Source organism: Hippocampus comes, unplaced genomic scaffold (genome assembly GCF_001891065.2).
Source record: "Hippocampus comes isolate QL1 unplaced genomic scaffold, H_comes_QL1_v1.1 scaffold463, whole genome shotgun sequence".
Lineage (NCBI taxonomy): Eukaryota > Metazoa > Chordata > Actinopteri > Syngnathiformes > Syngnathidae > Hippocampus > Hippocampus comes.
The window spans coordinates 211,116-223,002 of NW_017806181.1; the positions used below are offsets into that span (position 1 = coordinate 211,116).

At 61.9% G+C, this 11,887-nt stretch overlaps 2 protein-coding genes across 2 annotated transcripts in view; one reads left to right on the forward strand and one right to left on the reverse strand.

Moving 5' to 3' along the window:
* patj (PATJ crumbs cell polarity complex component) overlaps nucleotides 1-6,316 on the forward strand; it is a 19,503-nt gene extending 13,187 nt beyond the window's left edge. The window contains 18 exon segments of the mRNA XM_019855783.1: nucleotides 253-325; nucleotides 1,562-1,774; nucleotides 2,118-2,284; nucleotides 2,287-2,408; nucleotides 2,477-2,531; nucleotides 2,600-2,695; nucleotides 2,796-2,937; nucleotides 3,008-3,132; nucleotides 3,346-3,429; nucleotides 3,511-3,677; nucleotides 3,837-3,984; nucleotides 4,662-4,749; nucleotides 4,812-4,843; nucleotides 4,931-5,053; nucleotides 5,128-5,232; nucleotides 5,315-5,427; nucleotides 5,500-5,623; nucleotides 5,748-6,316. Coding sequence (XP_019711342.1) covers nucleotides 253-325; nucleotides 1,562-1,774; nucleotides 2,118-2,284; nucleotides 2,287-2,408; nucleotides 2,477-2,531; nucleotides 2,600-2,695; nucleotides 2,796-2,937; nucleotides 3,008-3,132; nucleotides 3,346-3,429; nucleotides 3,511-3,677; nucleotides 3,837-3,984; nucleotides 4,662-4,749; nucleotides 4,812-4,843; nucleotides 4,931-5,053; nucleotides 5,128-5,232; nucleotides 5,315-5,427; nucleotides 5,500-5,623; nucleotides 5,748-5,894 — 2,124 coding nt within the window. The 3' untranslated portion in view covers nucleotides 5,895-6,316.
* A 175-nt stretch (nucleotides 6,317-6,491) lies between these two features.
* The window catches only part of thop1 (thimet oligopeptidase 1), a 10,604-nt gene continuing 5,208 nt past the window's right edge, over nucleotides 6,492-11,887 (reverse strand). The window contains exons 2-14 of the mRNA XM_019855831.1: nucleotides 11,351-11,551; nucleotides 10,320-10,468; nucleotides 10,101-10,217; nucleotides 9,916-10,018; nucleotides 9,627-9,784; nucleotides 9,420-9,555; nucleotides 9,212-9,354; nucleotides 8,839-9,062; nucleotides 8,450-8,651; nucleotides 8,102-8,288; nucleotides 7,903-8,031; nucleotides 7,214-7,350; nucleotides 6,492-6,766 (exon numbers count right to left, since the gene is read on the reverse strand). Of these exons, the coding sequence (XP_019711390.1) occupies nucleotides 6,605-6,766; nucleotides 7,214-7,350; nucleotides 7,903-8,031; nucleotides 8,102-8,288; nucleotides 8,450-8,651; nucleotides 8,839-9,062; nucleotides 9,212-9,354; nucleotides 9,420-9,555; nucleotides 9,627-9,784; nucleotides 9,916-10,018; nucleotides 10,101-10,217; nucleotides 10,320-10,468; nucleotides 11,351-11,551 (2,048 nt within the window). The 3' untranslated portion in view covers nucleotides 6,492-6,604. The remainder of the gene's footprint in view (nucleotides 6,767-7,213; nucleotides 7,351-7,902; nucleotides 8,032-8,101; nucleotides 8,289-8,449; nucleotides 8,652-8,838; nucleotides 9,063-9,211; nucleotides 9,355-9,419; nucleotides 9,556-9,626; nucleotides 9,785-9,915; nucleotides 10,019-10,100; nucleotides 10,218-10,319; nucleotides 10,469-11,350; nucleotides 11,552-11,887) is intronic.

Consider the following 11,887-nt stretch of genomic DNA (forward strand, 5'->3'; position numbering starts at 1 on the left):
GCAAGACTGGGGCCATTTTGATCGCAATTGCCAGCTCCTCCATGCTTGTGGAAGTGGATGGGCCTGAGTTTGGGCGTGCGTGGCGAGAAGAACGCGTGTGGTGTTTTTGGACTCTTGAGCATCTTTGGGGTTGTTTTGGCAAGTGAGAAAGCATGTTGGGCGGGTGTTTGCTTGCTCTTGGCCTTTTGTAACCGCGGGTGTGAAGACAAAAGTCCATTGGAGTTTGTTGAATTATTGTGTGTGGGTGTGCAGATGGTGCGAGGAGCCCCGCCCCCCTACAGGCCTCCTGGCCAATCAGAGCGGGAGCTGCTGCAGCCACCCCAAGGTCAGTCTCTGTCAAATTGCTTGTTTTGATGCCCCCCCCCCCCCCACCCACCCATGTACTTGTTAAGTTAGGAATGCATAATTGCCAATTGGTCCCCCGTTTGGAGAATGACTGAATGAGTGACTCATGCCTTCATGACATGCATCAATGAGGGGGCGGGAACAAAAAGCGGGCGTCGTGGTCAAAGAGCTCCGAGCATTTTCCACCCTTGTGATGACTGCGCAAGCTTTTGGGCAAACTTTCGATCGATGGGGGGGAATTCGGAGTTGGGAATTCAAACTCCACTTGGCTCATCTCCCGGCGTTGATCATCAAATGGCAGGCAAAGTTTTTCAAGGCGGCGTGATGAACGGCGCACCCGAGGCCACGATTCTCTCTCGAGCGTCAAATGCTTGGCGACGCGCGCCTTTCTTCAATCGACTTGAACGCTGCCGAGCTTAGTTGAATTCACTTTTGCAAGCGGCAGTGTTGAAAACATTTTTTTTTTTCTGTCTTTGCAGGCCTTGTATGACCACGCCCCCCCCCCTCCCGCTTTTCCCCCTTTTACTAAGTGGACCAATGGAGTGATTCGATGACGCTTTGACACGCTCAGTCGCGTTGTTGTTTCCGCGGGACTTGGGCCGCCTTTGTGGGCGGGGCTAATGAGGGCTTGACCTCTCCCCGGTTGAGGGGTGAGAGTGCGGCCGGCGGAACGTTGCTTCCTCAAATGTCACACGTCAACCTATTGGGGGCGGTCCTCATGCGGGAATAAAAGGATGGGAGTCTTTCTTTGGCCTTCTTGTGTCCTGCGGGAACGCTCGCAAAGAGCGGCCGGCGCCGGCTCGCTCCGACGGACGCGGTCGGGCAAAACCCAAAAGGATCCATCGCGTCGTCACTTGGTCGCTTTCTTCCGCGACTCGCTCGCTTCCGTCCTTCCCTCAGACCGGGGTTTGATTTGGCATCTTCCTTGCTGCGCTGGGAGCGACTTTTCTGCCTTCCTTCCTTTTTACCGCGGCGTCGCTGTCGCCAACAAACATCTCGGTCGCTGAGGCCAAAGGCGAGGAAAGCGCCGGTCGCGTGGCGGCACCCGGAATTGTTGCGGGATTTAAAAAAAAAAAAAAAACAGAGTCTGCCGCCCCAAAATGAGATGTGCCCAAATGCGCACCCAATGTCACGCCGCCGGCCAAAGGGCAGCGCCGCATTGGGCACGCCCCGCCTTGGCCACGCCCCGCCTTGGCCTCCCTTTTCTTTCCTCTCTGATGCTACACGTGTTGTTGTGTGCCGCTGCGGTCCGCCGGGGGCGCCGCTGAGCTGCACTTGCCTGAGGCGGGGGCGGAGGAGAGGGGCGTTCTAGAGACGGCGCAAGCGCAGCACACACACACACACACACACACACACACACACACACACACACCCTCTTGTAGACCTTTGGATGTCATGAGGCGAGACAGAAGCAGGTTGCTGATGGAAGGTGAGTGCGGGCGCCCGCCTGCCTGCTGGCGTGCGCAGCGCAGCGTCCGTCCACGTAGGTGGCGTCATGCCGCAGGGATTTTTGACAGTGGCAGCTGCGTTGTCGCGCGACCGCGCGCGGGCGGGCCGAGGTCAGCGCTCCAATGCAGCGGCCCAACAAGCCGTCAGATCCGGTCGCCGTCTTTCAAGAATCCGTCGGTGCAAATTTGCTCCGCTGGAAGACGCGCAGATGAGATTGTCGCCGTCTCGATGCGCCTTTGCGCCACTCTGGCGAGCGCTTGCGTGCCACCAGGCGCCTGGTGGAACGATTTGCCGCCGTGGCTAACAGGCCTGCGTGCGCGCAGAACCTTGGCGTGAGCTGCCGGGGGAGCCGCTGTGCGTGGAGCTGGACAAGGAAGCGGGCGGCGGCGTGGGGCTCAGCCTGGCCGGGAACCGGGACCGCCGCGCTCTCGGCGTCTTTGTGGCGGGACTCCGCCCGGGCGGGACATCGTGCGGAGGGGCGCCCGTACGCGCGACCTATGCCCTGTGGGCTCTGTGCGGCAGGTCAACGACCAGGTTCTTTACGGACGGAGCCACCGCAACGCCTCGGCCCTCATCAGGAGCTCCGCCTCCAAAGTCAAACTGGTCCTGCTCAGGTAACGGAAGCCTTTCGCCGCTCAAGCGTCCTCGCCGGCACGTTGACGACGTCGACCCCGCGTCGCAGGGGCCAAGACGGCATAGGGCAGACGGCGCTCCCGCCCTTCCCGCCGCCCCCCGAGGTAAACCGCCGCCGCTTCCTGTTCACCGGCGACGTCATCAATGACACGGCCTGCGTTTTCCCCGCCAGAGTGTCTCGCCGCCTGCGGGGGACCCGCTCGTCCCGGCGGAATGGCCGCACCCCCCCGAGCGCGACATGCTCCGCCCGCCCTCCGAAGAAGACACGGTCAGCCCCGTTTGGGAGTTTTGTCATTTCCGAACCTTCGGGCGGTCGGACTTGGGGCGGGGTGGTGCAAATGAGCCCCTCCCCGCCTGACCCGCGTTAGGACGCCGAGGTCGTCGGGGCCCGCCGCGACAACGACAACGACGATCCCGAGGAGGCGCCGCTAACAACAACGGCGGCGTGTGACAGTGACGAGTCGTGCGGCGATGACGACATCGACGCCGCGTCACCCGACACCCGCGCAGGTAGCGCCGCGTACGGAGACGCCCGGGTGGGTGAGGGTCGTCACGGTGACCGGGCTCGCTCTGCCGACAGGAAGCCCCGCCTCCCGGGACCCGTCCACCTGCCCCGTCCTTCCGGGACGAGAGACCACCTTGGAGATCCGCAAAGGTCGTTTGGGGCTGGGCCTCAGCGTGGCGGGAGGCGCCGACACGCAGCTCGTAAGTCCCATTTTCCTTTTCACTCCGCTTGCGCTTTGGACTCCAGTTTTGGACGCCATTCGGAGCGCAACCTGGCTCGACCCGTACCTTCACGTTCATTTTACATTCGTTTGACTTTTATTTCTGTTTGACTTCACGGTGACTTCCATTTGCGCTTTCCCTTGAGAATTGACTTGACGCTTTGGCCGACGGGGTCTTTTCTGGCGTTGTCAGCGTGCCGTGGTGATTCTGGAGGTGTACGACGAGGGAGCGGCAGCCAAAGATGGCCGCCTGTTGCCCGGCGATCGGATTCTGGAGGTACGCGCGCACGCCTCGGCGCTCGAAGGCGACAACGGTGACAACGGTGACAACGGTGACGACGGTAGTGGATTCGTCAATGTGAACGGCGCGGACCTTCGGCGGGCGTCTCACGAGGAGGCCGTCGCGGCGTTGAGGCGGCCGTGTTCCAAGGTGGCCGTGAAGGTTGCGCGGCGCGCGGAGACCGACGCCGGCTGGTCCGGCTCCGCCCGGCCACGGGGCCTCGGCTTCAGCGTCGCCGGGAAGAGGTCAGCGCTTCAATACTCCTCGTCCGTCTTCGCGCGTGTCGCTCTCTCCCTCCACTACCTCCGTGTTTTTGTTTGTGCGCACGCGTCTGCCTTTTTGTTTTTTTTTTGTCTGTGGGCGCTTGTGGCAATTTGTCGACGTGTGTCTGAGCGCGCGTGCAGGAGCGGCCGCGGCGCGTTCGTCTCGGAGGTGGCGCGAGGGGGCGCCGCCGAGCCGGACGGCCGTCTGACGCGAGGCGATCGGATCCCGTCGGTCAACGGCGAAGACGCCCCAAACGCAACCCAGGAAGCCGGCGCCCCCGTTTTGAAGGTGACACGCGCATCCTCGCGCCGTCTCCGGGGGCCGCGACTCGTGCCTCGACGCGTTCGGACTGGAGGTCGGTCGACTCGAGGCCGCTTCCCGCAAATGCGCGCGTGTGATTTTAACGTTGCCGGCTCTACCTTGCTGTCAAAAAACAAAAAAGTCGGCACATAATTAAAAGTTTGGAAGAAGGAGCCACCGCAGTCTAAGGAGTCATGAATGAGATTCAAGGGAGTGAAATGAGCAAGTCAAAAAAAACCCAAAAGAAGTTGTCGTCGTCTCTTTTGGAGGTGTGCGTCAGTGACGTCGACACGTGACCAGGCGAAAGCCGCGTCTCGTTTGGGGCGGGAAAAGTCACGTGACGGGTTTGAATCTGGCGTCGACGCGCAGTGGCCATTCGCTCGTTCAGTTGAGTCGCAGTGCGTCCAGAGTGGGACGATGAGTTGAGTCAAACGTGGACGTCCGGTTGGAATTTGGAGCGAAGCGACATGAGCAGCTTTCAAACTGCAACGCTGCCCTTCGGCCAGCAGGGGTCCTTAAAGAGCAGCGACGAATCGAACCCTTGGCCGCGACTTGCGAGACTCGTTGCTTCGTGAGGCATGAAGGGACAGAAAGAGCAATCTGAAGAGAGTCCAAAGGAAAAGTTCTGAAAGAACATTGAACTGTGTACATGTGCGTGTGCGTAGCTCCATGACGGCGGAAGAAGTTCAAAAGAAGAGGAGGAGGAGGTGGAGGACGACGACGAGGACACTTCCTGTCCTACCAAAGACACAAGTAGGTCACTGGCGTTTTGGGTTGTGGCCTCGTTGCCATGGTAACTTGACATGCGTTTACAGGCGCCCACCTGCGCACGGTGCACATCACCAGGGTAAGCCGACGCGAGCGCGAGCGCGCTCTGAGCTGACCGTGGATCAAAGGCCGACAAACGCCGCACGCGTCTTTCCAACCCTCGCAGGCTGCGGGGGACTCCCTGGGGCTGAGCATCGCGGGGGGGCGGGGCAGCCCTCTGGGGGACGTCCCCGTCTTCATCGCCATGATCCAACACCGCGGCGCCGCCGCCAACACGCGGCGGCTCAAGGTGCGTGCGTGCGCGCAGGTGAGGGCGCGCTCAAGTGCGCGAGCGATTCTGACGACTGGCGTGTTCGCGTCCAGGTCGGCGACAGGATCGTGAGCATCAACGGCCGGTCGCTGGACGCTCTGTCGCACCGCGACGTCGTCGGCGTGCTGAAAGAAGCCTCCGGAAACGTCTGTCTGCAGGTCGTGCGCACACGCTGACACAAATGGTTCATTTCTGTCATCGATCTACTCCGACAATGTTTCGTGCGTGCGTGCGTTCCAGGTGGTGGCGGACACCAACGTGGCCGCCATCTTGAGTCGGATGCAGAATTTGTCCAGCGGCGCCTCCGCTTTTCTTCCTCCCGTCGGCTCGCCCGCTGACCACGCCCACCCACAGTGAGTACACGCGCACACGTACACGCTCGCGCGCGCCCCCTGACTCTCTTGGTGCGCCCCTGCCCAACTCAGAGGACGAGGTCGTCGAACAATCGCGGTGGAGAAGACGAGCGACGGTTTTGGCTTCAGCATTGTTGGGGGAGTGGGGAGCGCACACGGAGATCTGCCCATCTACGTCAAGACGGTCTTCGACAAGGTCCTCCTCGCCATGCTAAGCTAACACGCTAACACGGATGGGGCATCGACATCAAGACAATCTTCCACAAGGTCCTCCTAGCCATGCTAAGCTAACGTGTGTGTGTGTGTGTGTGTGTGTGTAGGGGGCGGCAACAGCGGATGGGCATCCGAAGCGCGGCGACCAAGTTTTATCGGTAAACGGTGAAAGTCTGGATGGAGTCACGCATGAGCAGGCTGTGGCCATCTTGCAGAAACACACGGGAACCGTCACACTCGAGCTCCTGTCCTAACTCACACACACACAGGCCAACCCCCACCCAATGGCTAAAACGCTTCTCTCACGCACCCCCAATCACGTAAGGCTTTAGCTTCATGCCTGGATGCTAATGCTAGGAGGTAGCCTGATTGTGAAGCGACCGCTCGCCAAGTGCTACGTTAGTGCGCGGAAGTCTCGGCGGCGACTTCGCTCAGGATGGCGAGACGCCGTTTGGACAGCCGACCAAAGCTGCCCGTGATCGTCCTCCACAAACGACACACGTTTAGTTTTGCACAAGCGCTCGTCGATACTAACTCGCTTTCAACTGCCTCAGCTTGAAGATTCGAATAAATAGCAGCGAGCTCCACAAAGGACACAATGTAGATTGGAACACGCCACGCCCACCACATTTGTGTATTTGACTCGCGTTCAATAAAAGTGAAAAGTATTCACACATGCGGGCCCACATTTATTCGCACCTTTCTGTGTGTGTGTGAGCCAGTGGCTGCATGTGTTGTCACGAGCATGTTTGTGTAAAATAAAACCACTAACTGGCAGCGGGAGCCCAAATTCACTCGCCCGCATGGTGACACGCTGCGATTGGCTCCCTCCGTCCACGTCAACCTTTTTCGGGAGGGCGGCCGAGGCACAGCAAAGAACACGCACGCGCACGCACACACACAGCGGAGGTTCTGCCAAAGGACTTGAGTCGGATTTTATTTGCGGTCGTCGTCGGCGTTGGGCTCAGCACGGGCACGGCCTTGCGGGCTGCAGGTCCAGAGGCAGCCCTTTGCTGATGAGGAAAGCTTCTTGTTTGGGTTCGCGGCCGAGGAACTTCCTCAACATGTCCGACGCGTCCGCCGAGCCGCCGGGACCCAGGATGCATTTGCGGTAGTCCAGGCCCACCTGCGCGCAGCAAAGACGCAGCTTCACAAAGCGCACGCCGCCGCCCGCGTTCCGGCGCCCCCTTTGGCCTTTTGAAATGCGGCCACGCGGAAGAAGCCGACCAACACCGACCCAGAAAGAACCCGATGCCCGTGTTTTTTTTCTCTTCCTTTCTTTGTTTTCTATTTTGGGGCCCGCCGCGTCACGGAACGTTGGGACTTTTGCGAACGTTCGGGTTCGTCGTCGGAGCGTTCCTCCCGATTGAGAATCGTTAGCAAGTGGAACGGAGGAGGCGCGCGGCCCAACACCGCCCGAGCACCTTTGTGCGCGTCTCGCGGACGCCTTCCACCAAGTTTTGTGCGCGTCCGCCATACGGCGCTGCCTGATGGGCGGGCGCCTTTTTGCGCACGCGTTTACGGATGCGTGCTTTGTGCTTGTGCCGTGCAAGCGTGCGTGCGTGGCGCTCACCTTGGGGTTCATGATTCCTTCCTGTTTAAAGCGCGCGTAGAACATGTCCATGGAGAAGACCTCGCTCCACAGGTAGCCGTAGTACTGCGCGTCGTAGCCGTCGGACAAATGGCCGAACGTCGCCGGCATGTTGGTGCCTGAGGACGGAAAGGCGTCACGTGAGGTCAGCCGCACGATGATCGGGATCTTTTGGGGGCTACGTTCAATTGAGCACGTGACAAAGCCAAGAGGTTTCATCCTCAAACGGATGAACGTTGTCTTCCCCCATTTTGAAGACGCCGCCTGCGCCGCTCCACAAAGCCTGCCCTTTGGAAACTTTGGAGGTGGACTTCCTTCCCACCCTCGCTTGACGCACAAGGCCAGTTTCTCAACAGGTGCCGTGTTTCGCCACGAGGGGGAAAACCGAGCATGAACACGCACTGGCCGATGCCACCGCCAAGTGAGCGTGGTTTCCCAAAGGCCTCCGGGGCCCGCGGGGCAACACCCATGACACCATGATGGCGGTTTTTGCGACGGCGCCACCCGAAAGCTCACCGAAGCCCGGCGTGACGTTGCGGACTTCCCGAAATGCCGTTTCTTTTCTCATCGACAAACGTTAGGTGGAAGCGTCAAACGGTTATGCGAGCGTCTCACGACTTGACGCCGCGATCGATTGAGTGCGCGGCTCCCGGAGGAAGCCAAAGACTCACCGGGCGAAGCGGGAATGCCGAGCACTTCCCGGCAGAGTCGCGCGTACTCGTCGGCGGGGTCCAGGCCGCCGCGGGTGTGCAGCGCCTGATCCACCTTGGCCAAAACGATCTGCCGCAGGTTGAAGAGTCCTGCGCACGGGCGCGACGTCATCAAGGGTGCGCGTGCGCGCGCGCGGGCCAGCGGCGGCGGCGGACCGACCTGTGTTGGCCAGGCGAGACTTGATGAGTTTGTCCAGGAGCTCCTCGGGGATGGGCTCCTGCGTCTGGAAGTGTCGCGACATCCTGCGCAGGGGTTCCTTCTCCCACACCCAGTTCTCCAGCATCTGAGACGGCGCCTCCACAAAGTCTCGCTCCACGTGGGTGCCGCTGAACATGGCGTAGTCCGCCTGCACGCAAGACGCAACGTGCGCATTCACCTCGGGCGGACGGACGCCTCGCTCGTTCTTATGTCGTCATGTGTATTTGCCAAAAATCGATGGAAAAAAGCAAGCTCGTTTGCTCTCGTCAAGAAAGATCCGATTTGATGTCGTGCGGTTGCGTCTCTGACCTGCGCGCACAGCTGATGCATGACGTGTCCAAACTCGTGGAAGTAGGTCTCCACCTCGTCGTGCTGCAGCAGCGAGGGCGCGGCGACCGTGGCCTTGCTGAAGTTGGCCACCATGGCGGCCACCGACATCTGGCGCCGGCCGTCGGGCAGGAGGCAGCCCGGCTGGAGGCCGAAACAGGCCGCGTGGCCGTACTTGCCCTCCCTGAGGGGAGCGCAGCGCACACGCGCCGCTCACAACGGGCCCGAAACGGGACGCGGCCGCGAGCGCCGCACCTTCGGTCGCGCCGAGGGAGAGAAAAAGCGCCGGGTCGCTCGGACCCGGGCCCCGAGGCGACGCGCAAACGCGCCGGCTCGAGGCCGCGAACGCAAAGCCGTCCGGCGGCGCTCACCTGGGGTGGAGGTCCAGGTAGAACTGGCCCAGCAGCTGGCCCCGGGCCAGGTCCTTGACCGAGTAGACCTTGACGTCGGGGTGCCACACGGGGGCGCCGTCCAGCAGCTCGAAGCTCAGGCCCAGCAGCTCCTGGTAGATGTCCAGGAGGCCCCGGGTCACCACGTCCATGGGGAAGTACTCCTTCAGGAGGTTCTGGTCCACCGCGTAGCGGCTCTCCTCCACCTGCGGCGGCACGGAAAGGCCCGCGGTCGGCGTGAGCTCCGGCGGCGCGCGCTCGCTCCCGATGGGTCGGGAGGCAAACCTCGGGGCCCAACGCCATTCGCCGAGCGCCCATTTCCCATTGCCGCGGCGACGGGAGGTCTTTGCGTCACCTGCGTCATGAAGTAGCGCGTGTCCCAGGCGTGAAGCTGCCCGTCGAAGGGCAGCGCCCGTTTGCGGCACTCCTCCTCCTTCAGCTTCAGGATGAGCGAGCGCTCGTCCTCGCCCAAAGGCTTCAGCTTGCGGTACAGCTCCTCTGAAGAGAGCCACGGCACGCGTCAGCCGGGCGAAAGGACGAAAGGACGAGCGGCGGCGGCTCACCCAGGAAGGCGGCCACCCGCTTGGCCGACTTGGCCATGTTCATCTCCAGCACAAAGTCGGCGTGGGTGCCGAAGCCCAGGAGGGAACTCTTGCGAGCTCGCAGTTCCACCATCTCCCTCAGGATGGCCGAGTTCTCCTGCAGGGCGGGACGCGGCGCCGGCGTCAAGGAAGGACGGGCGGCCGGCTGGCAGCGCTCGGTCGGCTCACCTCCTTGCAGCGCGAGTTGAAGGCCTCCTCCAGCTTCCTGCGGGTCTCCGGCACAAAGCACTTCTTCATGGCGGGGAAGTAGTGCGGGTACTTCAGGGTCACCTTCAGTCGCTCCCCGTCTTTGTCCAGCGAGCTCAGGAAGTCTTCCGGCAGGCCGCCTGCCGAAGGGAGAACGAAGAAGGAAGAAGGATGAGAGACAAGAGGGACGCAAAGAACGGGAAGGGGGAGCGGAAGAAGACGGAGAAGCGGCAAACGTCGCAGAGACGGGAGGCGGCGTCCCGGCACCCACCCAGTTGCTCCCTGCTGAAGGTCAGACTGGTGGTGTCCTCGTTCAAGTTCTTGTTGAAGTCGATGCACAAGTTACTCAACGTCTTCTTGATGCGCTTGATCTCCTGCGGGCACAGGCACGGGCGCGGGCGCGGTGAAGCCGCGCGCCAGCGGGACCGGGCTTTTGCCGAGCGGCGGCGCTCGCACCTCTTGCGTGGCCTTGGGGAGGTGCAGCCCGTTCCGTTGGCCCAACTTGAGCAGGCGCTCCATGTAGCGCCGCGACTCGGCCGGCAGGCCGCCGCCGCCGCCGCACTCCAGCTTCTTCTGCGCGCACACACGCACGCACGCACACGCAGGCAGGTCGGCAATGGCGTCAAAGCGCGGCGTCAAAGACGCGGGAAGGACGTGCGGAGGGCGGGCGGCTACCTGCAGAGCCACAATCCTCAGGTAGACGTCCTCCCTCATGCTCATCTCCACGTCAAACTCGGACAAACGCTTGTCGGCTTGCGTGCTGGCCTCTCGCACGTCCTTGCGGGGAGAAACGTGCTGCGGGAAGTCCAGCGCGTTTCGCTGCACTGAAGGCCACACGCAGACGGCGGGACGGACGGGTGAGCAGCGTTCGCCGCGGACAGGCCCCGCCCGGGTGACCTCCGGAGGCCCCGATTTCGGAACGCGGCGCCGCTTGTTGTTTGCGGCCAAAGCGCTGACGCGGGCCACCTTTGGAGGGCAAACGCCGACTCGGCGTTCCTGCGCGCCTCAACAATGGCGGCCCCACAAAAGGAGCATTCCGCGCGTTTGCGCCGACGCGGCGCTCCGAAGTTTCCGGACGCACGGCCGAGCGCATCGCGCCAAAAACGGGCCCGCGGCGAAGCCGCGAACGACGGCGCCTTCGTCGCCGGATCCGCGAGCCTTTTGGCCCACGTTGAAAAAGCGGACGCGTCGACAAACACGTGAAAAGGGCCGGCCGGCCAGCTTGCCGGAATCGGCCCGAGCGTCGCAAATGTGAGCTGCCCCGCCGCGAAAAATCATTTTGAGGCTCACGAAAGATGGTCCACATTTGGGCCATTTCAGCCTCGCGCACAGCAAATATCGTCAAACGTCCGGCAGCCTGTTGGTCTTTCATTAAAAGAAAACGCCCGCCCGCCGTGACTTTTTTTCTGAATCGTCATCGACGTCGGCGCGCGTGCTCATTTCCTGCGCTGTCAGTTGGGTAGGATGTCCGGTTTTGGAATCAAGGGATGGAAACTAAAACCTCAAAAGCCCAAAAAAAAGTGGATTCGTCAATGAAGCCAAATTCTGCTTCAACGCAGAGGCGGAGGCGAGGCTGAAATTCAGAGACGTCGATCGACAACGTTCAACGAGGTCCGCTAACGATCGCCCGATGACGAAAGGCGAGGCGGATGGATTTGGATGAGGGATGAGTTGCGGACGGACGCGAAGCGACTCGCGACACGCACCCGTGTAGTCCACCTCCAGGTCGGCCAGCGCCTTGATGGTGTTGTGGAAGGTGACGGCGTCCAGGTCCAGGGCGCCCACGTCGTCGTAAACCTTCTTGGTGTCGGCCATCAGCTCGTCGGCCATCCGGCGGATCTGCTCGGCGCTCAGGTCCCATCGCAGGCGGTTTGCCGGGCACACGCCGCCGCCCGTCGGGGCCTCACCTGCAGGTCGGCCAATAAACAAGGCGGGCCGTTTGCGCGGCTCCAAAACGGCTCGCGTCGAGACCGCGACGTTGCGTTTGCCCGTTCAGGACTCGTGGGTCCGCTAGACGTCGTTTGCCGCTTTCCAACCCCCCCTGCTCGGCGCTCAGGTCCCATCGCAGGCGGTTTGCCGGGCACACGCCGCCGCCCGTCGGGGCCTCACCTGCAGGTCGGCCAATAAACAAGGCGGGCCGTTTGCGCGGCTCCAAAACGGCTCGCGTCGAGACCGCGACGTTGCGTTTGCCCGTTCAGGACTCGTGGGTCCGCTAGACGTCGTTTGCCGCTTTCCAACCCCCC